Raw genomic sequence first — 23,144 nt, forward strand, 5'->3', positions numbered from 1 at the left:
TATAAGAGCTTTCATATTAACTGCAAACTGCTTGAAGTTATATAAAACTACCGCTAAAAATCAGACTATTATTCTCCTAGAAGAATTGGTAATTTCTGCTCATGATCATAATAATAAATTTAACTGCTGTATTTATTTTAAAATTACACTTACTAAATTTGATTCTGAAAAGTTTGATGCATATTTTATTTTCAAAAAAGTCAATTTGTAACTTTTATTGATTGCTTATTGTGTGCCAATGATTGTGCTAAAAACAAGAGGAAATGCTGAGAAGTTATGTAAGTTATCTGCTCTTAAGAAACATATTAATAGTTTTATTAAGGAGCCTTGAAACCTAATGAGTACAAAAGAAACATTTATTGCTTAACCATTAGAATATAATAGTACCTAACATTTTCTGGTCGCTTTCTATTCAACAGATATTATTCTAAATTATTTACAACATTAACTAATTTAGTTATCACAACGGTCCAGTGAGGTGCCTTCTACTGTCATCATCATCATCATTTTTCAGATAGGGAAAAAGAGACACAAGAGCTTAAGTGATTTATTGGTTGAGCTAGCATTTCATTCCAGGCAGTCTGACTCCAGAACTTATATTCTTAACCACTTTATTATACTGCCTCTCATGAAGCAGTCACTAAAAATTAAAAAGGAAAGGTGGAACATAAAGTAGGCCAAACCTTTGGCTGCTTCTGTGGCTCTACACTTTTGGTTCCTACAGGGTATGGAGGGAGTGCTCTTCCCGATCTTTGATTTCCCTCTTCCGAGAGCACCCTGTCTGTGCAAGAGGGCAGTTTCCACACACCCCACTGCACCTATTTTTCCTCCTTTACATTTCCTACCTGGGCCTAGGAAGCACTTAGTTTGCAACACCTGGAGGTTATTGACAGTGGAGTAGCATAACAGAGGAAATAGAAAACAAAAAACTGTGATTTCTAAGGAGGGGCTTAATTTGTCTAGTGTTGAAACTTAAACAATTTAGAACAAGATAGCACTATATTAAGGGAAAAAATGACTATACAGGGGAGCTTAGGCTCCATGATATTATTTTTTTCTAATAAAAGTCACCCAATGAGACAAAAGAGGGCAATTGGAAACTGAATGTTTGTTTAAGAGTTTACTCCAGGATATCTGATATGAAGGGCTTGTTGAGTATCATCAGGAAGTGGTTTCTATTCGCAATCAGGCCATCCTTAGCCCTGTTGTTGACACAGTTTCTTTCTCTCTTTCTTTCTTTTTTAAACAGAAAGGTTGTGGGTACCATCTGGACCTATTAATGGTGGCTGTCATGCTCGGTGTATGCTCCATCATGGGCCTGCCATGGTTTGTGGCTGCCACAGTCCTCTCCATCACTCATGTCAATAGCCTAAAACTGGAATCAGAATGTTCAGCTCCAGGAGAACAACCCAAATTTCTCGGCATTCGGGAGCAAAGGGTTACAGGGCTTATGATTTTTATTCTTATGGGTTCATCAGTCTTTATGACCAGTATTCTGAAGGTAACGAAATCTGTCTTTATGAACTTGAGAGAAAGAAGAATATATTTATCATAATTTAATATTTTCATTTGAATCTGAGCCATAAATTTGCAAATATTGTGTGGCATGTGATGAAAGTGATGAATTTCTTAACCATGTTTATATAATTCTTCATAACCTAAGGGAGGGAAATTATGTCCTATATTTTAAAACCGTTAAATACATAAAAATTTAGTCTGGCAAAGTAAAATTTGATGAGTAAATTATTGTAACAATTTTGAAATGGTGATCAAGCTATGGGAAAAAGTCACTCATTGTTTCTGACTGACTTGTGACCTGAATTCATTACAGGCATTCATAAAGATTCTATTTTCTTGTCAATGGATAAATATATTAGCAGTTAATATTACTTACTATTAATAAAATATAGAGGTGAAGGAATGAGCCTGGTCCATTTTAAGTGCTCTATGAAACCACTGTCTGGACATCATCTTTGCATATACTGATTTTTTTCCCACAGAAAACTTGAAATCTATTTTAAAGGGGATTAACTAGTAATTATTTTGTCATGTAATTTTGCCAGATATTTCCAAGGTGTGTTAATTCTGCTATAAATTACAACACATTTTATTTGCCAATAATTTGACATTTTAATTAAATTATTTAATCATTTACTAGTTTACTAGTATTTGATCATTAACACAAGTACCTTTGCAAGAATTATGTAAGTAATTATGTTATGTAAGTAATTATCTTATAGATATAAGATGATGGTGAACTATTCCAATAAAAAGAGAAAATCTGAGTAATCCATATATTTACAAATACCTGGCATAATGCAGGAAACACATCTAAATGTTAGCTTCCTTCTTTACCTTTAATCCAAATATCTTATCTTTGTAAAACAAAATTCGAATTGTCTCTAAAGTGGCATAATAATAGTATTATTGTTCATTATATACTACATGGTTTTTAAAAACAGATTTTGACTTATTAAATAATTATAACAGCCCTATTGTTATCATCCCCTTTTAGATATTGGAAACTAAGGCACAGAGAGCTTAAGTAACTTCCATAAGGTTACACAGCTAAACAGTGCTAGAGCTGGAACTTGAATCCATGTCTTCTGAATCTGTACTATACTGTTTCTACTCAAAAATGCCTTTTTTCTCCATTTTTTCTTTGATAAATGCAAAACCACAATATATTTGAAAATGATTTGTACCTTTTCTCCAATTGTTCTTTTACAGTTTATTCCCATGCCAGTGCTATATGGAGTGTTTCTTTATATGGGTGCTTCATCTCTAAAGGGAATTCAGGTAAATTACTTACAGTACTACAGGCATATCTGTGATGACTTATCTTAAGATCTACTGATAAGTCATGTGACAGCTAAGAAAATGATGCCACCTGAGGAACAGCTTTTAGACCACAATTAAATTTCTTCAAACTTGTTTTTCTTCAAAACTTGTTTGAAGAGTTACAAAAGTTAAAGAAGATACTCTCCAGCATCTAAGGTTCATAAACTTATGGTATTTTATTTATCGTAAGTATATTAAAACTGTAAGAGGCTTAGATTTTACAGCATTTTTAGAAAAATCATAGTAATATATTTCAATACATATCCAAATATTTATAATATTTGACACTTTAATCTTGTGTATGGACATCTGTTGGTAAGAATAGGAAAAGTCTTTATGTACAAAGATGTTCATTTTAACACATACTGTTATAATATTGGAAACAACCCAATTCTCTAACAGCAATAAAATAATTAAGTAACCTATGGTATATTCACTGAAAATTGATAATTTTGTATCAGTTAAAGTTCCAATGTACTTTTAGGAATTACAAAAGTAACATGGCAAAAATGCTTATGACATAATACACAGTAAGAAACTACTGACCATAGGTTTATAAAGCCATGAGTTTGAGATGGGTTGTAAAGGAAGGTGTAGAAATAAAAACAATTTGTTGAGATAGTGATATCCTGGGGTTTTTACACCTTGTTTTGTTTGTTTTACTGTTATATTTATAGGATTATTTTAAAATTAGACTAAAATAAAGATATAGGCAGTTTCAAGTATAAGGGGAACTTTGTACATTATTTAAGTAAGTATTGGTTAAATAAATATTTTAGGCATGAATTTGGCAACAGATCAGCCAGATGGTTCTGGTTCAAGATGTCCCATGTGGTCACTGTCAGGGTGTGGACAAGGTCCACAGCATCTGAAGGTTTGATAGTGCTGGAGGATCTGCTTCCAAAATGTCTATTCCACAACTGTGGGCATGAGGGCATCAGTTCCTTTCTACCTGTTGGTAGGATGACTCAGTCTTTTGCCACAGTAGCCTCTCCATGGAATACTTAGTGTGTCTTCAAAACATGGAATGTAACTCCTTCAGACTGAGCAATTTGAAAGAGAGAGAGAGAGAGAGAAAGAGAGCGAGAAAGAGAGAGAGGAGAAAGAAGGAGAAGAGAATGAGAGAGAAAGGATGAAAAGTGCTTTTTGATTTAGTCTTCAAAGTCATACATGGTCATTTCCACGTTTTCTATTTGTTAGAGGCTATCCACTAAGTCCAGCTTGCACCCAAGTGAAGGGAAAAGGGAGACTCTATCTCTTGAAGAGAAGAGTATCAAAGAATTTGTGGACACATTTTAGAACCTCCACAAGTGTATTCTAAATGTTTACAGAAGCTGTAGGCAAATTCTTCCCACATATTTCTTTTATGATACTGTTATTGGTTGAATAGTGAGTGTTTCCTGAAAATTTATGTCCACCTGGCGTCTCAAAATGTGACCTTATTTGGAAATAGACTATTTGCCTATGTAATTAGATACGGATTTGAAGATAAGATAATCATGGTTTTAGGGTGGGCCCTAAATCTAATGACTGTGGTCCTTATAAGAAGAGGAGAGGGGTTGGGTGTGATATGGCTCACGCCTGTAATCCCAGCACTTTGGGAAGCCAAGGTGGGCGGATCATGAGGTCAAGAGATCAAGACCATCCTGACCAACCTGGTGAAACCCCATCTCTACTGGAAACATAAAAATTAGCTGGACGTGGTGGCAGATGCCTATAGTCCTAGCCACTCGGGAGGCTGAAGCAGGAAAATTGCTTAAACCCAGGAGGTGGAGGTTGCAGTGAGCGGAAATCACACCACTGCATTCCAGCCTGAGCAACAGAGCAAGACTCTGTCTCAAAAAAAAAAAAAAAAAAAAAAAAAAAGAAGAAGAAGAAGAGGAGAGGACACAGAGAGACACAGGGAAGAAGGCCATATGAAGATGTAGGAAGGCCGGGCATAGTTGGCTCACACTTCTAATCCCAGCACTTTGGCAGGCCAAAGTGGGTGGATCACCTGAGGTCAGGAGTTTGAGACCAGCCTGACCAACACAGCAAAACCTAGTCTCTACTAAAAATACAAAAATTATATGGGTGTGGTGGCGCATGCCTGCAATCCCAACTACCCAGGAGGTTGAGATAGGAGAATCACTTCAACCCAGCACGCTACTGCACTCCAGCCTAGATGACAGAGGGAGACTCTGTCTCACCAAAAAAAAAAAAAAAAAAAAAGGAGAAAGAGATTAGAGTTTTGCTGCCATTAATCAAGGGTGCCAGGAGCCACCTGGAGCTGGAAGGCGCAAGGAAGTTTTCTCCCCTAAGACCTTCAAAGGGAGTGTGGCCCTGCCAATATCTTGCTTTAGGCTTCTGGCCTCCACAAGTGTGAAAGAATATATTTCTATTGATTTAAGCCACCAAGTTGTGGTAATTTTTTAGGACGGTCCTAGCAAACTAATAGATTTCTACTTAAATTGTCCCTTGAATAATCTTGTTTTATAATTTAACATTATTTAGCCCAACGCTCCAATGTTCTTGAAAAAGAGACTAGAGGCTTATTTATCATATAGTATTTTGTCAACTGAAAAGCAAAAATAAATTGCGGCTTTTTCTGTGACACAGCTAGACTCACTGCTGTTCATAGCATGTAAGAGGATAGTTAACCTGCAGGACAGGCAGCACAGGATCTCTGTTCCTGAGCAAATAACTAACCAGCTTGTGACTTTGGAAGAAGCAGCAGCACTTAGGCCTTAAGACGGTACTGGGTGCCAGTCTGAGGCAAACTTAAGTTTGAAGTCATTGCAGGTCACGGAACACCCAAAATTGATAGTATGACTGACTCTTCATCCTGACACTGGGAAACAATTAACTGGGAGAGGGAGATGGTTGAGCCATGTTATGTGTTTTAATTTTACTCAAATTAGATTTAATTTGCTCATTTAAAATTTCATGTATGGAAAGTGTAGTTTGATAGAATTGGTTTTGTAAGGCATTAGAGAAGAATACTGAAGAGGTTTTGTTATATTTGTTTTTCTTTTTTCCTTTTTTTTTTTTTTTTTTTTTTTTGCCTTTGGCAAAAGTTCCATGAGTACTAATCTCATCTGTAAGTGAAAAGTATTTATTATTAGGCCCCAGGCTCACATAAATACAGCAGCAGAAGTTTAAGAAACAAAGTAAAATCATTTTGATGATAGGTTTCAACAGATTTTTCCCTCTAATTCCACATGATTTTATACCCATGAGGTTTAGAATTAAACAAGAATGTCAAGTTTTGGAGTTATTTGGGATGTGAATCTTTTAAATGAAAATTGAAGAAAACATTATGAAAGGCCCATGAGTTAAATATAATGAGTTTTAAAGAACACAAATGAAACAGCAAGCTGGGGCACATGTTGACGAACAGGGTCTCACACTGAGAAACAGGGTTTGTGAAAATGTAAGTGACCCCAAGCCCAGGAAGTTGAAATTCCTATTTGGAATTGTAGCTAACTGGGTGGGGAAATGTGATATTGATTCTAGGATATAATAAAAACCAAATGTAAAACTCAGAATACATTTGTCATGATGATGATTATTATTTAAACATATACTGAATATCAACAGTTCCAGGAGCATGTTACTCTCTTACCCTATTGAAGGAATCTATGTTACCTGCTTGTTTGGCAATATTAAGAAACTTATTATCTGAGCTTCTCACTGTGAAACATGGCAGAAAAAACAGATCACAGTGTTCTCATGAATGCTGTTTCTGTATTCAGATATATACCCACATCTATATTCATTCCAACACTTCAGGAATCCAAAGTAAAGCAAATGTGCCATTTAAACAATAACAATTGAAGCACCCACACACTGAAGTACACTTATGCAATAACATAGCTTCACAAATGGAGAAATGGTGGCTGGGAAAAACTAGTTCTACAGAAAAGGAAATATTCCATTGTAAGCCAGAAGATTTTATTTTACTTCTTTCCTATTCCTACCTCTACCATGCACCAAGTTTTTGTTTATTTAATGACTTTTAAGTTTAAATAATATTTAGGAAATAGAAATTTTAAAACCTAATGACACATACATGGACAGAATGGAGAGAGATTAGTCAGGAATGAGTTCAACACTTAGTAGTCTGCATATAATGTTTCAATAATGTTTTTGGAATATATAAATAAATATGAATAAATGAATGGTCTGGGACTGAACTAATGTATGTACGATTCTTATTTAGATAACTGAGGGAAGGAAGGCCGTGTCATGCCGTAAGACATAGAACACAGAAGGGAAGATAGGTTTATGTTGAGTTTGAGATTCTTACTATATATACAAGCAGGTCCTGGTAAAACAGGGTGTTTTGACTCTAACATTTTAACTCAATGGACAACTGTTCCTTTGCATATTAATTTAACATATTTGATGAGAATTGCCTACAGTTTTTAAAATAAATTAGTTAAAAAATAAAATCTAATATTACTTTTTGAAAATGCGTAATAGATATTACTGTAGAGATGGCATGAAATAAAACAGTGACTGACAGTGATTGAAACCATTATTTTCTAAATAATCGCCTCTAGTTGGAAACACTGAAAACTGCAAAACTTGGCTGAAGAACAATAAACCAAACAATCTACATAAAATAAAACTATCATGTAGTATGATTTGTTAATAAATAAAATGTGATTAAAGATTTAACCTTCCTGTGTGCATTTAATTTATAAAATTCAAATTGAGAAAAATTGGTTTGCTTGATTAAAAAAAGCCCTCAAAGTCAAAGCTGTAACATAATAGTATGCAGTACTATAACAATAGTTTTATGTAATACTATGTACTATCTTTATGGCAAGATTGAAACAGAAATAACATTGATTGAGATGAAAGTTATTTTAATAAAATACAACTGAAAATATACAAATGACAGTGCTGCATATAAAGTTAATCAAGAAAAAATAGAGTTAACAAAATTTGCTCTGGAACATACTTTATTAACAAAAATTTATTTAGGTTAAATCTTTATGGTTAAGATGTTTGTGTTCATAAAGACAGCATCTAAACTTTTGTTGGGGATTAAGCGGGCAAAGTCAAAACAGCAGAGTCAAAATAAGGAGGTTAAAATACCATACTTAGCAGCTGGTTAAGGGTCTAGAACCCAAGAGAGAGCTCAGGCAGAGATGTAGGTCTGTGAATCATTAGCAAGTATGTGAAGGTCAAAGCCATGGGTATGGATGAACTATTCCAGGAGAAAAGAAGACAGAGAATGCAAGTCCAGGAATCCCAATATTGAGGGGCAAATAAAGGAAGAGTTTGTGATGTGGCAAGGAAAAAGAAGATGGTAGTTATGTTTTGCTTCACAGGGCTCCACTCTTCAAGGTAGCAATATTTAACATTGGCTTTCTATTTTTAAACTCTTCTAAATTGTAACCCGTCTCCATATTCAAGAAAATGTGGGCTATTATTAAACTGAAATTGTAGTGTTTCAGAGGGTAAGCGTAACAATCCCATTGTCCTGATGCCCAGGTATCAACTTAGTGTTATCCAGGTATGTCATTTAACCTAAAATTTTGAACCATATTAAACATCAACTTGTCCTACTTTTACTGTTGTCTTACACCTAAAAACAATTTAGTCTGTTTAATCTTTTAGTTCTTTGATAGGATAAAGCTCTTCTGGATGCCTGCAAAACATCAACCAGATTTTATATACCTAAGGCATGTACCACTTCGAAAAGTGCATCTCTTCACGATTATTCAGATGAGTTGCCTTGGCCTTTTGTGGATAATAAAAGTTTCAAGAGCTGCTATTGTCTTTCCCATGATGGTATGAAACTTCTGTCAACTCTTTTTCTCTTTCTCTGATTTGCTGGTCTCTTTGGAAACAAACACATGAACTGAAATTGGAACAACTGAGTCATTTTGAACAATTATTGGAAAATATAACTTTTGGCACTAAAAGTATTGACTAAGATAGGGTTTGAGAATGCCTATGAATTTCAGTGATTCTTATTTTTGTCTCTATCACTCTGAATGTTTGTGATTGTCTGAATTAATTGAAGCTGGATGGAAAAATGCATCCTTCCAAAATTTAACATTAAAGATACTAGCAAATGTGAAAAATTAGGAGGATTTTTAAAATAACATTGTATTAAATGTTTCAGGCAAGTTTCAAATACTTCAAAAACTATAGTGAATTTGAATGACTAAATAATTTTGTAATTATTAATATAGATAAAAATGTTCTAGTGTTAATTTAATATAGTATAAACTATTAACTACATGTATTTAAGGAAACATAGTCAAATTCATGTTATATATATTTTTTAAATAGCTTATTTAATTGACTCTCATATTGGGTAAAATCATAGTCATTATTTTGGGGATGTAGTAAGAAAAGAAAATGAAGGAAGCAGAAGACTAGATAATGTTTTATACATATATATCTCTTTAATTTTTACTTTAATCTCAGGCCTAATAGAAATTGTTTCTACCAGAAACCATACCGGCAAATCTACACCACTCGCTTTAATTATTTTTCCACTTTAAACTAGTTTGTTATTTACTTCAGGTGTTAGCCCTGGTATTTGTAAGAAAGTTGATGGACTTGTTGTTCACGAAGCGGGAACTCAGCTGGTTGGATGATTTAATGCCCGAGAGTAAGAAAAAGAAACTGGAAGATGCTGAAAAAGAAGTAAGAGCAAAATCAATGTTTCGTAGAGAAAGAAAAAAGGAACATAGTAATATTTCCTTGCAAAACTAAATTATTGTTTTTATCTCTATACAGTTGTGTCTTTAGACAGTGATCACTAATAACCACAAGTAGACTAGTTTGGAAGTTTAATGTTTAAAATCATAAAGATGTGAACAGAGAGAGAAAGAAGATCTTACAGGAGGAAACCAAATCCTAATGAAATACAGAAATACCTTGTACTAACCCTCCAAATTGTAAGGCTCATTTTTCTGATTCCTCCCCCATGGATGGCAGAAACTTGCTGATACTTAACTATTTCCAAATTATGATCGTGCAGTCATTGTTTCGTTGTTACATATGTGAGAACAAAAAGAAGAGACATTATTACTGTTGGCATTTTCCTAGGGAACAGAGTTTTAATCAAAATATTCTAATGAAGAATTATTTATTCTTGAAATAGGTGAAATGTTTACTAGGAAAAATGTTGATCTGATTTGCTTTTGAAGTGATTTAAGATTGAGTAGATGTTGGAGAAACTTCTGGAATTTATTTTTACAGGCTACTTATTTATTTTATTCTATTTTATATGGTATAACAATGTATTTTAAGTTTCATGGCATATCTAAAGTTTATATCTAAGCCTGAGTCTATTTTGAAAGCTACTTAATCAACATTTTTTTAAGTGTATAAAAATTACAAAGAGTGTAAATGAGGGTAAAATAAGAGCCCATACAATGTAAAACACAACAAAATTTTCACATAAATAGAAATGAAATTGAAATAAAATATTCAATGAGAATTACGCTATTTTTCTCTATAAGTAGTCAGTAAATGTATCAACTTTCTATTTGCTCAAACCATAGATATATCTCCTATTTCCTTTGGGAAATTCATTTGCAGATGTTTCGGAGGTCTTAGTCATTTAGTGAGGTCAGATCAGGCCATAAATCAAATGAGGTTTTTTTCTCAGAAATTTCTACCAATATGGCTACATAATGTGTGATTGGTAATTCCCTTACTCTACATGGTGTTCTATCACTGACAATGGATTCCCACAGATAGATTCATCATCATCATGATGTGTCTTAATTCTGTAAGAATATTTCAATTTTTCCAAATATTGTAGACGGCAATACTTAGAATCATACTTCTAGTAATATTAATGTTAACACTAAAGATAATATTATACAATTGTTATTACTTGTTTCTATTTGATATATTCTTATTTAGATATTAGTGCTTTTTAAAAAAAATAATACTTTGAGTCAGGCGCGGTGGCTCATGCCTGTAATGCCAGCAGTTTGGGAGGCTGAGGCAGGCAGATCACGAGCTCAGGAGATAAGAACCAACATGGTGAAACCCCATGTCCACTAAAAATACAAAAATTAGCTGGGCATGGTGGCGCACACCTGTAGTCTCAGCTACTCAGGGGGCTGAGGCAGGAGAATCACTTGAACTGGAGGCAGAAGTAAGCCTGGTGACAGAGCGAGACTCCGTCTCAAAAAAAAGAACTTTGACTAGGATATTTTGATAGTCTCTATTTCTTTTTAGGGCTTTAGTAAATGTTTGCTTTCATCCTCAGATACTCTTCAAGAAAAATATAGTATAATTTGGCACAAGTTAAATTTAAATAAAATGGACACTAGAACACAGAAATACTAAAACCTTAAATTATCCGTATTTGATGTAAATAAAATTATTGACATCAAACACAGTACCCAAGAAGGTTTAAATTAATTTAATTTTGATGAAAAAGCTCTTGGCTATGAGCTTCCCTTCCAGTCTTTTTGATAATGTCAGTACAGCAGACCCTTGAATAATACAGCATTTTTAATAATGTTGATGAAAAAAAAAATCCCTGGCCAGGGCCATTGTCTGTATGGAGTTTGCACATTCTCCTCATATCTGTGTGGGTTTTCTCTGGACACTTCAGTTTCCTCCCACATCCCCAAAATGTGCCCATTAGGTTCATTGGCGTGCCTACATTGGCTCAGTGTGAGTGAATGTGGGTGTGTGTGTGAGTGTGTGCTGCAAGGGAATAACGTCTTGGCCAGTCTTAGTTCTCATCTTGTACCCTGAGCTGCCAAGATAGGCTCCAGCCACCCTCGACCTTGAACTGGAATAAGTGATTTGGAAAAGGAATGAATAAATGAATATAAATGACTGTAAAATAAAAATTCATCAAGTATACGAAAATCACACAAATGTACAAGAACAATTTGGTATGAAAATGCTCAGTGAACACAGCCATATTGCTATTGTTTTTGAAGTGCTTGGTGGTAGGTTGTGCTCCTTACAATTTTCACTTTGCAAACATTTATTCCTTGATTTGATCCATCCCCACTATGACCTCAGTCATTCACTGACTCACCAGAAATTTGTTAATTCAATATCTTACGTGCTTTTATTAATTTTTCTTACGTTTGTATAGCTCACATTTATTTCAATGTTTAATATTAAAAACATTTTGGGTCTTTAGTTAGAAGTTTGGTGATGTTTTTGTCACCAGAAATTGCCATAGGAATTTAACTCTTGTTTATATCAATTAGCCTATGGTAAAATTGATTTTATTTGTTCTTTACTTAATGTCACAGTCTCCAGGAAGCTATCAACAACTTTATGTGAGCACTTACTATACTATTAATTATACTCAAACAGTAACTTACATATGTAATTTTGCTTCATTTTTCTGCTTTTTTTGTTAACTGTTTTTATTGCTTCTGGAAAAAAAAAAGAACACAGCCCCAGACATATAGTCATCTCTTTCACAGTATTCTCCTTAGATCATACTCATACTGTGAAATATTCTTGCCTTTTAGAAGTTCACAAAATGAAAAATGATATGTAATCTATTATGTAATGTTTAATATTTTTCTGATTGTAATTCAAAGAAAATTTCAGATTCTCCTTTTATTCTTCTGTGAAATAGGAGAGAACAAGCTTAATAATAATTGTGAATTTATTAGAATTTGCCATTCCCACTTCCCAGAACCACTCACATAGCTATGCATGTATGGTACTTATATGTGTGTGTGCCATATGCCCATTTTGGAATTTATGAATCTCATAGGGCAGAGAACATATGTAATCAGTGTCTAATGTTTTTATGTTATATACCCACTGTACTTTAATGGGCATTTACTGTTCTCTGATTATGAAGATAAAGATTTTAGAAGGAACTAAATATTAGTAAATTTCCTAGAACTCATGCTTTCTGAAAAGACACAAAAATAGATTAAAGATTTACTGGGCAATTTTACTGCTAAATCCTTCATATCCAAGTTAGAGGGAAAAGCCTCATAGTACATGAACTAGGCAGGTTTATAGATCTTTAAAATCTCAAATGGATTAATATGATGATACTTTCATGTGATCCTCAGTACGTGGAAAGAAACAAGAAAACCAATAATACAGTCAATAAATAATCTATAATTGAACAATAAAATACAGCTCTGACTAGTGCAAAGACAGCTAATTCTTCATCGAACAGGAGAGAAAAAAGGAAGTTTAAAGAGGTTCACTTTCTAGCTTAGAATTAGTATTCAAAGAGTATGGTCAGTAAAGACAGTAGGAAGATTTAGGAAGAACTATACTAAAAGTTCAATTCCTGGTTGATTTTCTACTTGTTTGCCCAGATCTTGGTATTCTATTTTCTTGAGGCTTACAGACTCGGTGGAAGGATGTGATCTTACCGTGGCATCTTATACTAAGGCCCAGTCTTCTAGGAGATTGTGTGTTAAGGTGGTAAATGGACAAGTTCTCCAGAAATGTTGCATTTCTGCAATTGCTCAAATTAATTGAGTAACTTTGATCATGAACTGGCAAGATGGTAAATAGCAGAAATGTCTCAGCTCCCTGAGACTTGAATTTAAAGTAGGCTCACCTCTTGTCCTTTTGATGATAGATACAAGCTTGTACCTTTAGCCTCCAGGGTTTTCCTATCAGTAGCCCATTTCTGGTCTTATGGCACTGAGAAAACATTCATTTGACCTTAAAATTCAATAATGAGTTAAGCAGAATAAATAGCTACACAGGCCAGTCCAAGGTCGCAGAGCTTCTGTTCCAAATTTTCATGTACTTCATGCATATGCATATGCATATGCTTCAGTTTTTAGAAAGAAAGGATTATAATCAGGGTAGAAATGAATATTGGAACCCTGACATTTTGCACATTGCTCTGTGTAAAGGGAAGACTGCAGAATCAAATTCTGGATGTCCAAATGTGCTCAGAGTACCAACATGCCTTCCTTCCTACTTAAATATTCTCTAGGCCATTGTACACATTTGACAAAAGGCTACTTACTGTTAAAGGCAGAAAATCCCAGCAGAATGTTTGCTCCTGGGTAGGAGGAAAGAGGGTTAGTGTTGGATAAATCCTAGAAATTCTACTCTGTGGAAGTGATCATGATAGTGATACTTCTTGATTTACTGGGGGTTCACTCTAACATATACACTATAGGGGAAAACAAGAAGAGGGCAAATGGGAACCTGTGATCCCAATGCAGGATCATGAAAAAGGCCAAGAAAACATAAAAGCAATCAAAAACAAGTGCAACCAAACAAATTACAGAGGATGTCTTACTGCTAAGATAGATCAGAATTGGTTATGGATATGGAAAGCATGGCCAAATTATTACACAGAGAAATGCCATTTCTAATTGAATCTTAGGGTGGGGCAAGCATATTCTTCTTCCATAAGCAGTGGTTACCCAAAGTGTGGTTCCAGAACCACTGTCACATCAGCCAACACCTGGCAACCTAGAATGTAAATTCTTGGGCGTTACTTCAGACCTATTGAATCAAAACTCTGGGGATGGGGCCAACCATCTCTGTTAATAAGACCTCCAGGTGATTCTGGTGCTAAAGTTTGAGATAAGTCCTTTCCTAAAACCACAGAATCAAATATAATCTTCTAAATACAAGAATACTCTATCAGAATTTTTTACTTAACAGTAATTTACGTAATTACTTAGAGAGACAGGATCAAATATTCTGATGAAAAATATATGTCACATTTATGTATTGATATAAACTCTATATGGGCCCTCCATTTTTCCTTTTCCACTTTCATTGTTAGTCTTATGTATTGGCTCTTCTATCCATTGGAAATCATAAGTAATACCTGTTATAAAAATAATACTTGAGGTTTTCAAAGATTATATGTTTATGTAATGTTTGCAGCATTGTCTATTCTATTAGTAGCTGAGGAAGAAAATGGTTTGACACTTCTATGTTCTGTAGACTTTGTTTTACTCTTGGGCAAAATAAAAGGGTTGAGCTCAATTTCTGAAGAATCTTCCATTTCTTAGGATGTGAATTCTAAAATTGCTGAATATTTTCCCTCTCTAACACTCTAAGCATACTTGTGAATATTGGTCTCTGCTGCCGTTGTTTGTACTTTAAAATATTTGAGGGCTCCTACATAGATACACACTGTGTCTGAAAATGGATGTAGCTGTAAATGTAACCTATTTCACTAAAGGTAATTAAAAGATAACTATCTTTGTTATTTGTTAGGTATCATGATATATGAATCATAATTTTAATGCTATCACTAAATACAATTCAAATTCATGATGTAATTCGATACATAACACCCTACTATCAGACCACACCAGGATTTGACTTCAATTTATCTCTTCCGCCTCTACTCAGCACAGACTTTTGGCTCCAACCAGGCTCGTTGTTCACTGTCATGCAAACACATCTTATTTATTCCTCACTTTTAGGGTTGGCCTACATTGTTTCCTCCCACCTAGAGTTTCTTCCTTGCTACAACCTTGACTTTGGTACTTTTCATAATGATCCCTTAAATTTTCTGAGAGTCGAGTTTATAGCTTTCTTTTCATTGTTATACACCCAGTACCTAACAGACTACCTGCCCTTGAATGAATTAATAGCCCCTGGATGATTATTCTTGTTAACTATGTGCATAGCACATAATACATGCTCAATAAATATTTGACTGTTCTGGAGTAGACTTGTTTTTCTAAGCCTCAGTTTTCTTGCCCTGTACTGGATGTAGCATTAATTGTCCTTCACTTATTTTATATCTGAAAACTGCTTTGACTATCTTAATTAAAAGATGACATTTAAATCATAGCATAAACACCCCCCTAGTTAAATTGGTGAACTCTCTCAAAGGTTCTTGGGTAAACTTTCATCATCATCCCCTTAACATCTTCCCCATGTTGTGGCTTCACAGAGAACAATTAAGAGCTGAATGGAACTTGTTTTAAGGTACTTTTCTGACTTCTAAGCTGTCAACTACTCAGCTTTGTGCTCTCACTGTCTCTTTCTTTTCTGATCTGATTGAGATAACCTAGGTTGTGGCTGTCGTGACGGCTACTGCCTGATTTGACTGCTCCTCCTCAGAAAGCCTCAATTTTTGGCTTTCTCACAGTGCTGCCGGGATGCAGCCGGCCTTCCATCCCCGCGCTCCGGGGCCCACCCAGCTTCCTTCTGGCACTGAAGGCAGCGGCTGCTCTGCCACCCTTCTCTTCAGATAAGCATGGCTTGGAAAAGCTATCTTTAGAGGTGATGAGTTTTTGTTTGGATAGAATTATGACTAGTATAAAGCCCACACATGCTAACAAGCCACAGAGTGCAAAATAATTATTGAAAGCAATTTGAGAGAAAAGTGGAAAATCATCTGAAGAAAAACCAAAATTGTTCCCAAAGCTTTGGTCCAATTTTTTGCTGTTAGATTGAATCTTGAACATTTGTTTTCTGCTGCCAGGTAACCTAAGCACCAACAGCACTGTTCTTCTCTTCAGCTTTTTTTGCATTTTACTCTTTCTTAAACCATTCTACCTTGCTTCTTGACATTTTACTCTTGATGAGCCAGAAATGTTATCATATACCAGGCTTCACCTTTCAGTGGGCAACCAAGGAAAGAATTGCATCTTGTCTTTGCTTATGTAGCCTTTGGTATCACTGAGTGTCTACTTTTTATGTCCCTCCATGTATCTTAAGATAACCTTTGCTATAGATAAAGGAACCTTTTCTACCTGAAATGATACATATGCTCTGCCCATGACTGCCAGGATGTGCCTGCAAGATATATTATGTATGTAATATATTTCATATATTATGACTCACTCAGTTGAAGGCAAGCCTCAATCTAGGCTGCAGATCAGCTCTGCTAAAATGCCTGAATGGATGATTTCAAACCAATGGTAATCTCCGTTCACCTTGACTTAGTTCTGATAGTGTGGCCAAATGACAAGGAGAATAGGCACAATATACAAGTAGAATACATTTGATAGGCCATAAAAGAAAACTTTCTCCTTGAAGAACAGCAAAGAGAGAAAATAAAATTAGTTACCAAAAAGGGTAATGCACATGCCATTAGCTTCACAGAGAACAAATACAACATAGGGTTTCTGGGGAAAGCTTCTAAGCATGGAAGTAGCAGAGCTCATGCAGTCTCTGGCATCTCCATTATCCCGAAGCATAGAGCGGGCATAGAGACTCCATATGCACCACAGTCAAAGTCCCAGGAGAGAGGGGCTTTCCTTGACCAGCATGGGAGAGTACTCCAAGAGAGAAATGAGATCTGCTCCCACATTGCATTGTATGTTCATAGGTTAGCTGAAGAGGCACTAGAAAACACTTGTTTCTTTAGGTAACAAGAAATATGGCATGGAATATTCAGACTATGGGATATCCGAGAGGGGATCAAGGTCTGATTACCAAGGACACTAGGAAAAGTCTTGCATGCCGGGAATAATAAAATCAGCCAAAGATCAAGGTGTCTCCGGAAGCTGGTTCAGGCCGGCTTAGCTCTGCTAAGCTACTGAAAGAGGAAATGAGCCTTTGGGGTCATCCCTATTTTCTTTCATCAGTTTCTATTTGGGCAGCGGGTCAACTCATTTTTTATGTTTATAGATTTTAAAATTCCATTTCTGGAGTTAGAACCAGTAGTTCTAACATTTTTAAATGGCCTGAAGTAATTATCTGAACTGACCCATTTTTAAATAAATGTATTAAATAAAAGCTATAATCTATGAATAACTGTCTTTTTTTGGTTCATGGAAAAATTTTGATGATAACATTATTTGAAAATGAAACCAGAATTTTTTGGTATGGTAGCCGTAAGATTATCTTCATCCCAAAGATTTAGTTTTAAAATGCTATGTATGAAGAAATGCATGTATGAATATAAAAATCATTTCCACCCTTTGAGGAAAGATGGAATATTGTCATTATAAGAAGAAAGTTGAAGTGTGAAACAAAAGCCTAAAACACATCCAAATGGAGTCAAACCTTCCATTTCCTCCTCTCTCAAGACACATCTGTGTTTTGATCCATACAGGAAGATATTAATATCTTTTACTGTCTCCTTCCAACTCTCTAGAGTAGTGGTTCTTTAAATATGGTCACCAGACCAGCATAATCAACATCACCTGGAAACTTGTTAGAACTAGAACTTCTTATGCCCTCTATACTCCAGACTTATGGAGTCAGATCTTCTGGGGAATATTGCTAACAAGCCCACCAGGGAATTCCGATGTAAACTGAAGTTTGAGAACCACTGTTCTGAGTACATCCGTCAACCCCTCCTCATAGAACATTCCAGGAATATAATTTCACCTTTATAACAATAAAACTGATTATATCACCCATACTTTTTTCTTATGAAAATTAGATTAATTTTTTAAAAGTATGCTTAGAAATTAACATGTTTTTTATTGAGTGACATGAAGGAGATTATTGTTAGCATTTAAATTACTTTGTGTTATGAGACTCTCATTAATTACTTATGTTCTTGGTAGCTGATACTTTATTGAAAGGACCTATGCTAACATTAATAAATGCAAACAGAGTGGAAGGTCTTGAGGTTAATGAGATAATGAAACATTAATCTGTGTTTCTTCTTTAATGTAAAATGGAGACTCATCAGGTTCACTTTATACACTTTACATTTGTCTTTTCAGGAAGAACAAAGTATGCTAGCTATGGAAGATGAGGGCACAGTACAACTCCCATTGGAAGGACACTATAGGTAAGACATAAATTTAAAAACACATCAATTTAAGTAATGCATTGTTATATAATTTATTTAAGAATTTCATACTGTGTAGATCCTCAGAGAGGTTTCTTGAATTTGTATTAGAGTAGAAAGAACTAAGAGTTAGATAACCTGGGTCCTACTACTAAGTTTTGCCAATAATAGGTGTGTGACTATAATCAAATTGCATTACATGAAGTGAAGCAGGAAGCTGTTGTCTGAAGTCTTTCCTTCTCCTGTTTTATAATGTGTATGGAAGATCCCTTTCATATTCTCAGAAAGTAGCACCAGAAGACAGATCAAGGGTCATTTCTGGTATAAATGACCTAGGTATTCACTAAGTTGATCACAATTAAATGTTTTATCTCTGGGAATTTGCCCCTAAAAAAAGGAATTTCCAAAAAGATAATCTATTTCTTAAGTTAAATGATTCAGTCATATCAGTCATTTTAGGAAATATTTATTCAATTCTCCAAAATTTGCTCATCTTTATGTACAAAGACATAGCAAAAGAAAGCAAACTACTGAAGTTATAAAGAAAACATTTGCAAACATTTGGCCCAAAATTCTCCCCTCTCTCTCTCTTCTCTGTCTCCCTCTCAATATAGTTTAGTTTAAATAGTTTTCTTGTACAATTCTAAGTATCAATTAGTGCCGAATTTTACAGTCTCAAAGTCTTTATGAATAATTTCAGGTTATGCCAATAAAAATGCAGAGACTTTTTCTGAGAAGGGAATTTGTCATGGTGTTAAAAACCAAAATAGGAGAGAATTTTCTGGATCTTTAGGGTTTGACTCTAAAATCATATTCCCTAGAATTTAAAAAAAAAAATCATCTCCCACTTAAGAGGGAGCACAAGTATAAGATGTTTTACCTTTTTTTTTCTTTTTTACAACATTTAAATTTTAAAATCCTGTTGATTGTTTAGTTGAACCAGCATATTTCCAAGTGTATTCAATAGAAACCTAGTCTCATGTGGTACCACTCTCAAAAGGGCTGTGTGGTTAAATAAATTTGAAAAAAATGTTCCAAAATGCACTCCAGTTTGAAGATTCACAATGCATATTAGCATATGAAACAATCTAAGTAGTGCTGCATTTAAAAAAATTGTATAGCTGCCTTCAATCAAGTATTTTTAAAAATCTTTCGCTCAGAAGACTCTTCCTCACATAATATCATGAAAAATGTCTATTCCACTTGATGCTTTTTTTAAGAAAGTAGTCAATCTGATGCTTTGAATTACCAGGAAACTATCTTTCTATGAAGACCAAAACAGTTGGAGGGTTTAGAGGAACTGAAGAACACATTTCCAGATTGGGCAAGAGAGGGAGACCCAAGGTTTTGCTCCTCTGAAAAGTTGCATTTGTTCCTCTCTTGTGACCTATCACCAATCAGGGTCATATGAAAAGGTGGCATTTGAACAAAGAAGGGGCTGAGTTGCTTCATGTGAAGGGACATGATGAGCAGAGGGAAGAGCAAGGACAAGGCCCCCAGGGAGCACCATGCCCATTGTGTTCCTAAACAGTCAGGAGGCTACTGCATTGGTGGTGGAAAGGAATGAGCAGGGGTGCAGTGGCAGGAGGTGAAATCAGAGTGAGGTGGGGACAGAGCCTTTAGGCCATTATAAGGACTTGGCATTGACTCTGAGTGACTGGGAGCCACTTCAAGGTCTGAGCAAAGGAGGGAAGTAATTAGGATTTTATGATGTTAGGGGCAAGAGTTTAAGCAATGGACATGTGGAACCCATTCTCTGTAATTTGAAATGAATTAAGAATACCACAGGCCAAATCAGTATCCATACAACTAGCATATTTTCTTTAGATTTTTATATTTTTCACAGATTGTTTTCAATAATTAAGAGAAATATTCAATACTTCTTCATTTTTAATTATCAAAAATACTGTACAGTAAACAAATTGGGGCATATACATACAATGGAACATTATCCAGGTTTTAAAAGGAGGAAATTCTGACATATGCTACAACACGGATGAACCTTGAGGATATTATACTAAATGAAATAAGCCAGTCACAAAAAGACACATACTGTATGATTCTGCTTATATGAGGCACTTAGAGAAGTCAGAAACCTAGAGACAGAAAGTGGAATGGTGGTTGCCAGGGACTGGAAGGAAGAGGAAATGGAGAGTTATGGTTTAGTGGGTACGGAGTTCCAGTTTTATAGGATAAAAAGAGTTCTGGAGATGGACGGTGGTGATGGTTGCACAACATTATGAATGTATTTAATAACCCTGAAATGTACTTTTAAAAATAGTTAAGGTAGTACATTTTATGTTGTGTGTATTTTGCCACAATTTAAAAATTGGGAAAAATGCTCTTCATAGATACATGATTTTCTTATATTTAGTTTCTGTCATTGAAAAACTGCAGTTACTATGTAATGCTTATTATTTCATTTGGGGAAACTCCTGTCTAGAGATGATCCATCTGTGATCAATATATCTGATGAAATGTCAAAGACTGCCTTGTGGAGGAACCTTCTGATCACTGCCGATAACTCAAAAGATAAGGAGTCAAGCTTTCCTTCTAAAAGGTTTGGATTTTAAAATAATAAGAATTTATACTAATTCCAGTTGTTTTTTGACATAAACCATAAGCAAAAGAATAATATTGGTTTCCATCAAATTTAGATCTAAAATATTCCAGAAAATTCTTTCTGAAAGTGGATATAAATTGTAATTATTTCAAATGTTGGTATGTTTTTCAACATCTCCTTTTCAAATTAATAACTTACTCCAAAGCTATTACTGTGGTGGGGGAACTGTGCTAGAAATGAGTCACAGTGCATGACATTTTTGGACATTCATCTTGGCCTACTATTTTTCAGTATGATTTTATTTTATTCCCTCATCACTCACTTCCCCCAGGACCCCTTTAGATGTCTGGCCACATTTTGCACTCCCTTATTTTCCCTTTTTTAGACTGATATGCATTGTGTGTGTTTTTATATTTATATTTTATAAATATGCATAAATGTTTATATTTAGTGTAGCCCTAGTCCTGATTCCAACCCCCTGAAAAGTCTTCCCTAAACTTCTTATCCCAAAACTTTCAACTCCTAAAAGTTCTATCCATTCTTACTTCTCTGTGTGTAAACGTACAAACAACTCCTGCAGTTGTGGATGGTAGTTTTAAGTGCATGCTGGGGGAAGAGTGTGTCCCTAAATATCAACAGTCATCATAGGATTTCCAGCTGAGTTTTCCAGGATTTATAAATAAGAGTTCAAATCACCCAGTCTTCTTAGATGCTGATCTGAAGAAAAAGGAATTCGTATGTTTTGCTAATATCTCTTTTTGTTAGAGAGTGATTGAGGGATTTGGGGCAGTGTTTACTATAATTATTAAGTTCCTTTATTTTCGTAACCTTAAATTAACTTTTTCTACTTAATTTTTATATTACATTTTTGTCATAAGCTCCCCTTCCTAATCACTCTAGAAGCTGATTCCCCAAAGGTAAGACCCTCTCCCTCAAACCTATTCCTTGGTTGCATTTCCTTATGTTAAATGGTGTCTTCTAGAAACCTGGTCAGTCTATGTCCTCTGTGTGAGTTTTGGGGAGGCAAAAGGCATGGAGAGTGTTGGGCTCAGGTCCAGTAGCAGACTAAGTTTGATGGTATTTCTGTAACGACTCAGCTCTTTAAGTTAGTCTGAAACTTGAATAAACTTTATTCCTTCCTTGATTTATACAGATGCATCATGTATAATCAAAAAGTTTCACAGAACTATAGTTAGTAATGGCATCAAATTTATGGATAGGGAAAATTAAATTTGTCCCTTTAAGAGATTGAAAAGCTCACTGGGTGCAGTGGCTCATGCCTGTAATCCCAGCATTTTGGGATGTCAAGGTGGGCGGATCACTTGAGGTCAGGAGTTCAAGACAAGCTTGGCCAACATGGTGAAATCTCCTCTGTACTAAAAATACAAAAAAAAAAAAAAAAATAGCTAGGCATGGTGGTGGATGCCTGTAATCCCAGCTATTTGGGAGGCTGAGGCAGGAGGATCGCCTGAGCCCAGAAGGCAGAGGTTTCAGTGAGCTGAGACTGTGCCACTGACTCCAGTCTGGGCAATAGAGACTCTGTCAATAAAAAAAAAGAGAGAGAGAAATTACAAAGCTGAGAGCCTCCATTATGTACCACCATGCCTCCAAACTGGCAAGCTGTATCTCACTTCATGAGACATCACTGGAAACAGGGGCAAGAGAAAGAGGCTACATTAGACTTGGAGAATATATCTCTTATTGCTGGTTTTTGTCACCCCAAAATGGCATGCTGCTTCAGTGTCATCTCTATACCAAACAGTATGAACAAGACAAGACAAACAGCAGGTGTATAGACTCTTCATCCCAGAAGCTGGGAATTAGTTCTCTCTCTCTCTGTCTCTCTCTCTCAACCACCTTTAATATTTACTACAAATGAAGATAATATATTAATAAATAACTCAATGGGCTCCCTCTCAAAGGCTTTTGGTTGGTGTTTTCTGTCTTAATAGGACTTTAAAACTTTCATGTATTTCTTTGCTTGGCTCAGGACAAAGTAACATTTTATTCTAAAACATGCTATAACTTCCTTTCTCAAAGATCCTTGCTACAGTTCTGATAAATATTTCTCATAGTAATTCT

The 23,144-nt window shown here is 35.1% G+C and overlaps 1 protein-coding gene across 8 annotated transcripts in view; it reads left to right on the forward strand.

The window, feature by feature from the left end:
- Window positions 1-23,144, forward strand: part of SLC4A10 (solute carrier family 4 member 10) — a 387,026-nt gene that overhangs the window by 357,541 nt on the left and 6,341 nt on the right. For 4 of the 8 annotated variants that reach the window (NM_001266840.1, XM_015110179.3, XM_077956434.1 and 1 more), the window contains 7 exon segments: window positions 1,250-1,501; window positions 2,731-2,799; window positions 8,452-8,625; window positions 9,370-9,492; window positions 18,432-18,499; window positions 20,943-21,059; window positions 21,941-21,979. In NM_001266840.1, the coding sequence (NP_001253769.1) occupies window positions 1,250-1,501; window positions 2,731-2,799; window positions 8,452-8,625; window positions 9,370-9,492; window positions 18,432-18,499; window positions 20,943-21,059; window positions 21,941-21,953 (816 nt within the window). In that variant the 3' untranslated portion in view covers window positions 21,954-21,979. 8 annotated transcript variants of the gene reach the window in all.

The sequence above is a fragment of the Macaca mulatta genome, chromosome 12 (assembly GCF_049350105.2).
Source record: "Macaca mulatta isolate MMU2019108-1 chromosome 12, T2T-MMU8v2.0, whole genome shotgun sequence".
Lineage (NCBI taxonomy): Eukaryota > Metazoa > Chordata > Mammalia > Primates > Cercopithecidae > Macaca > Macaca mulatta.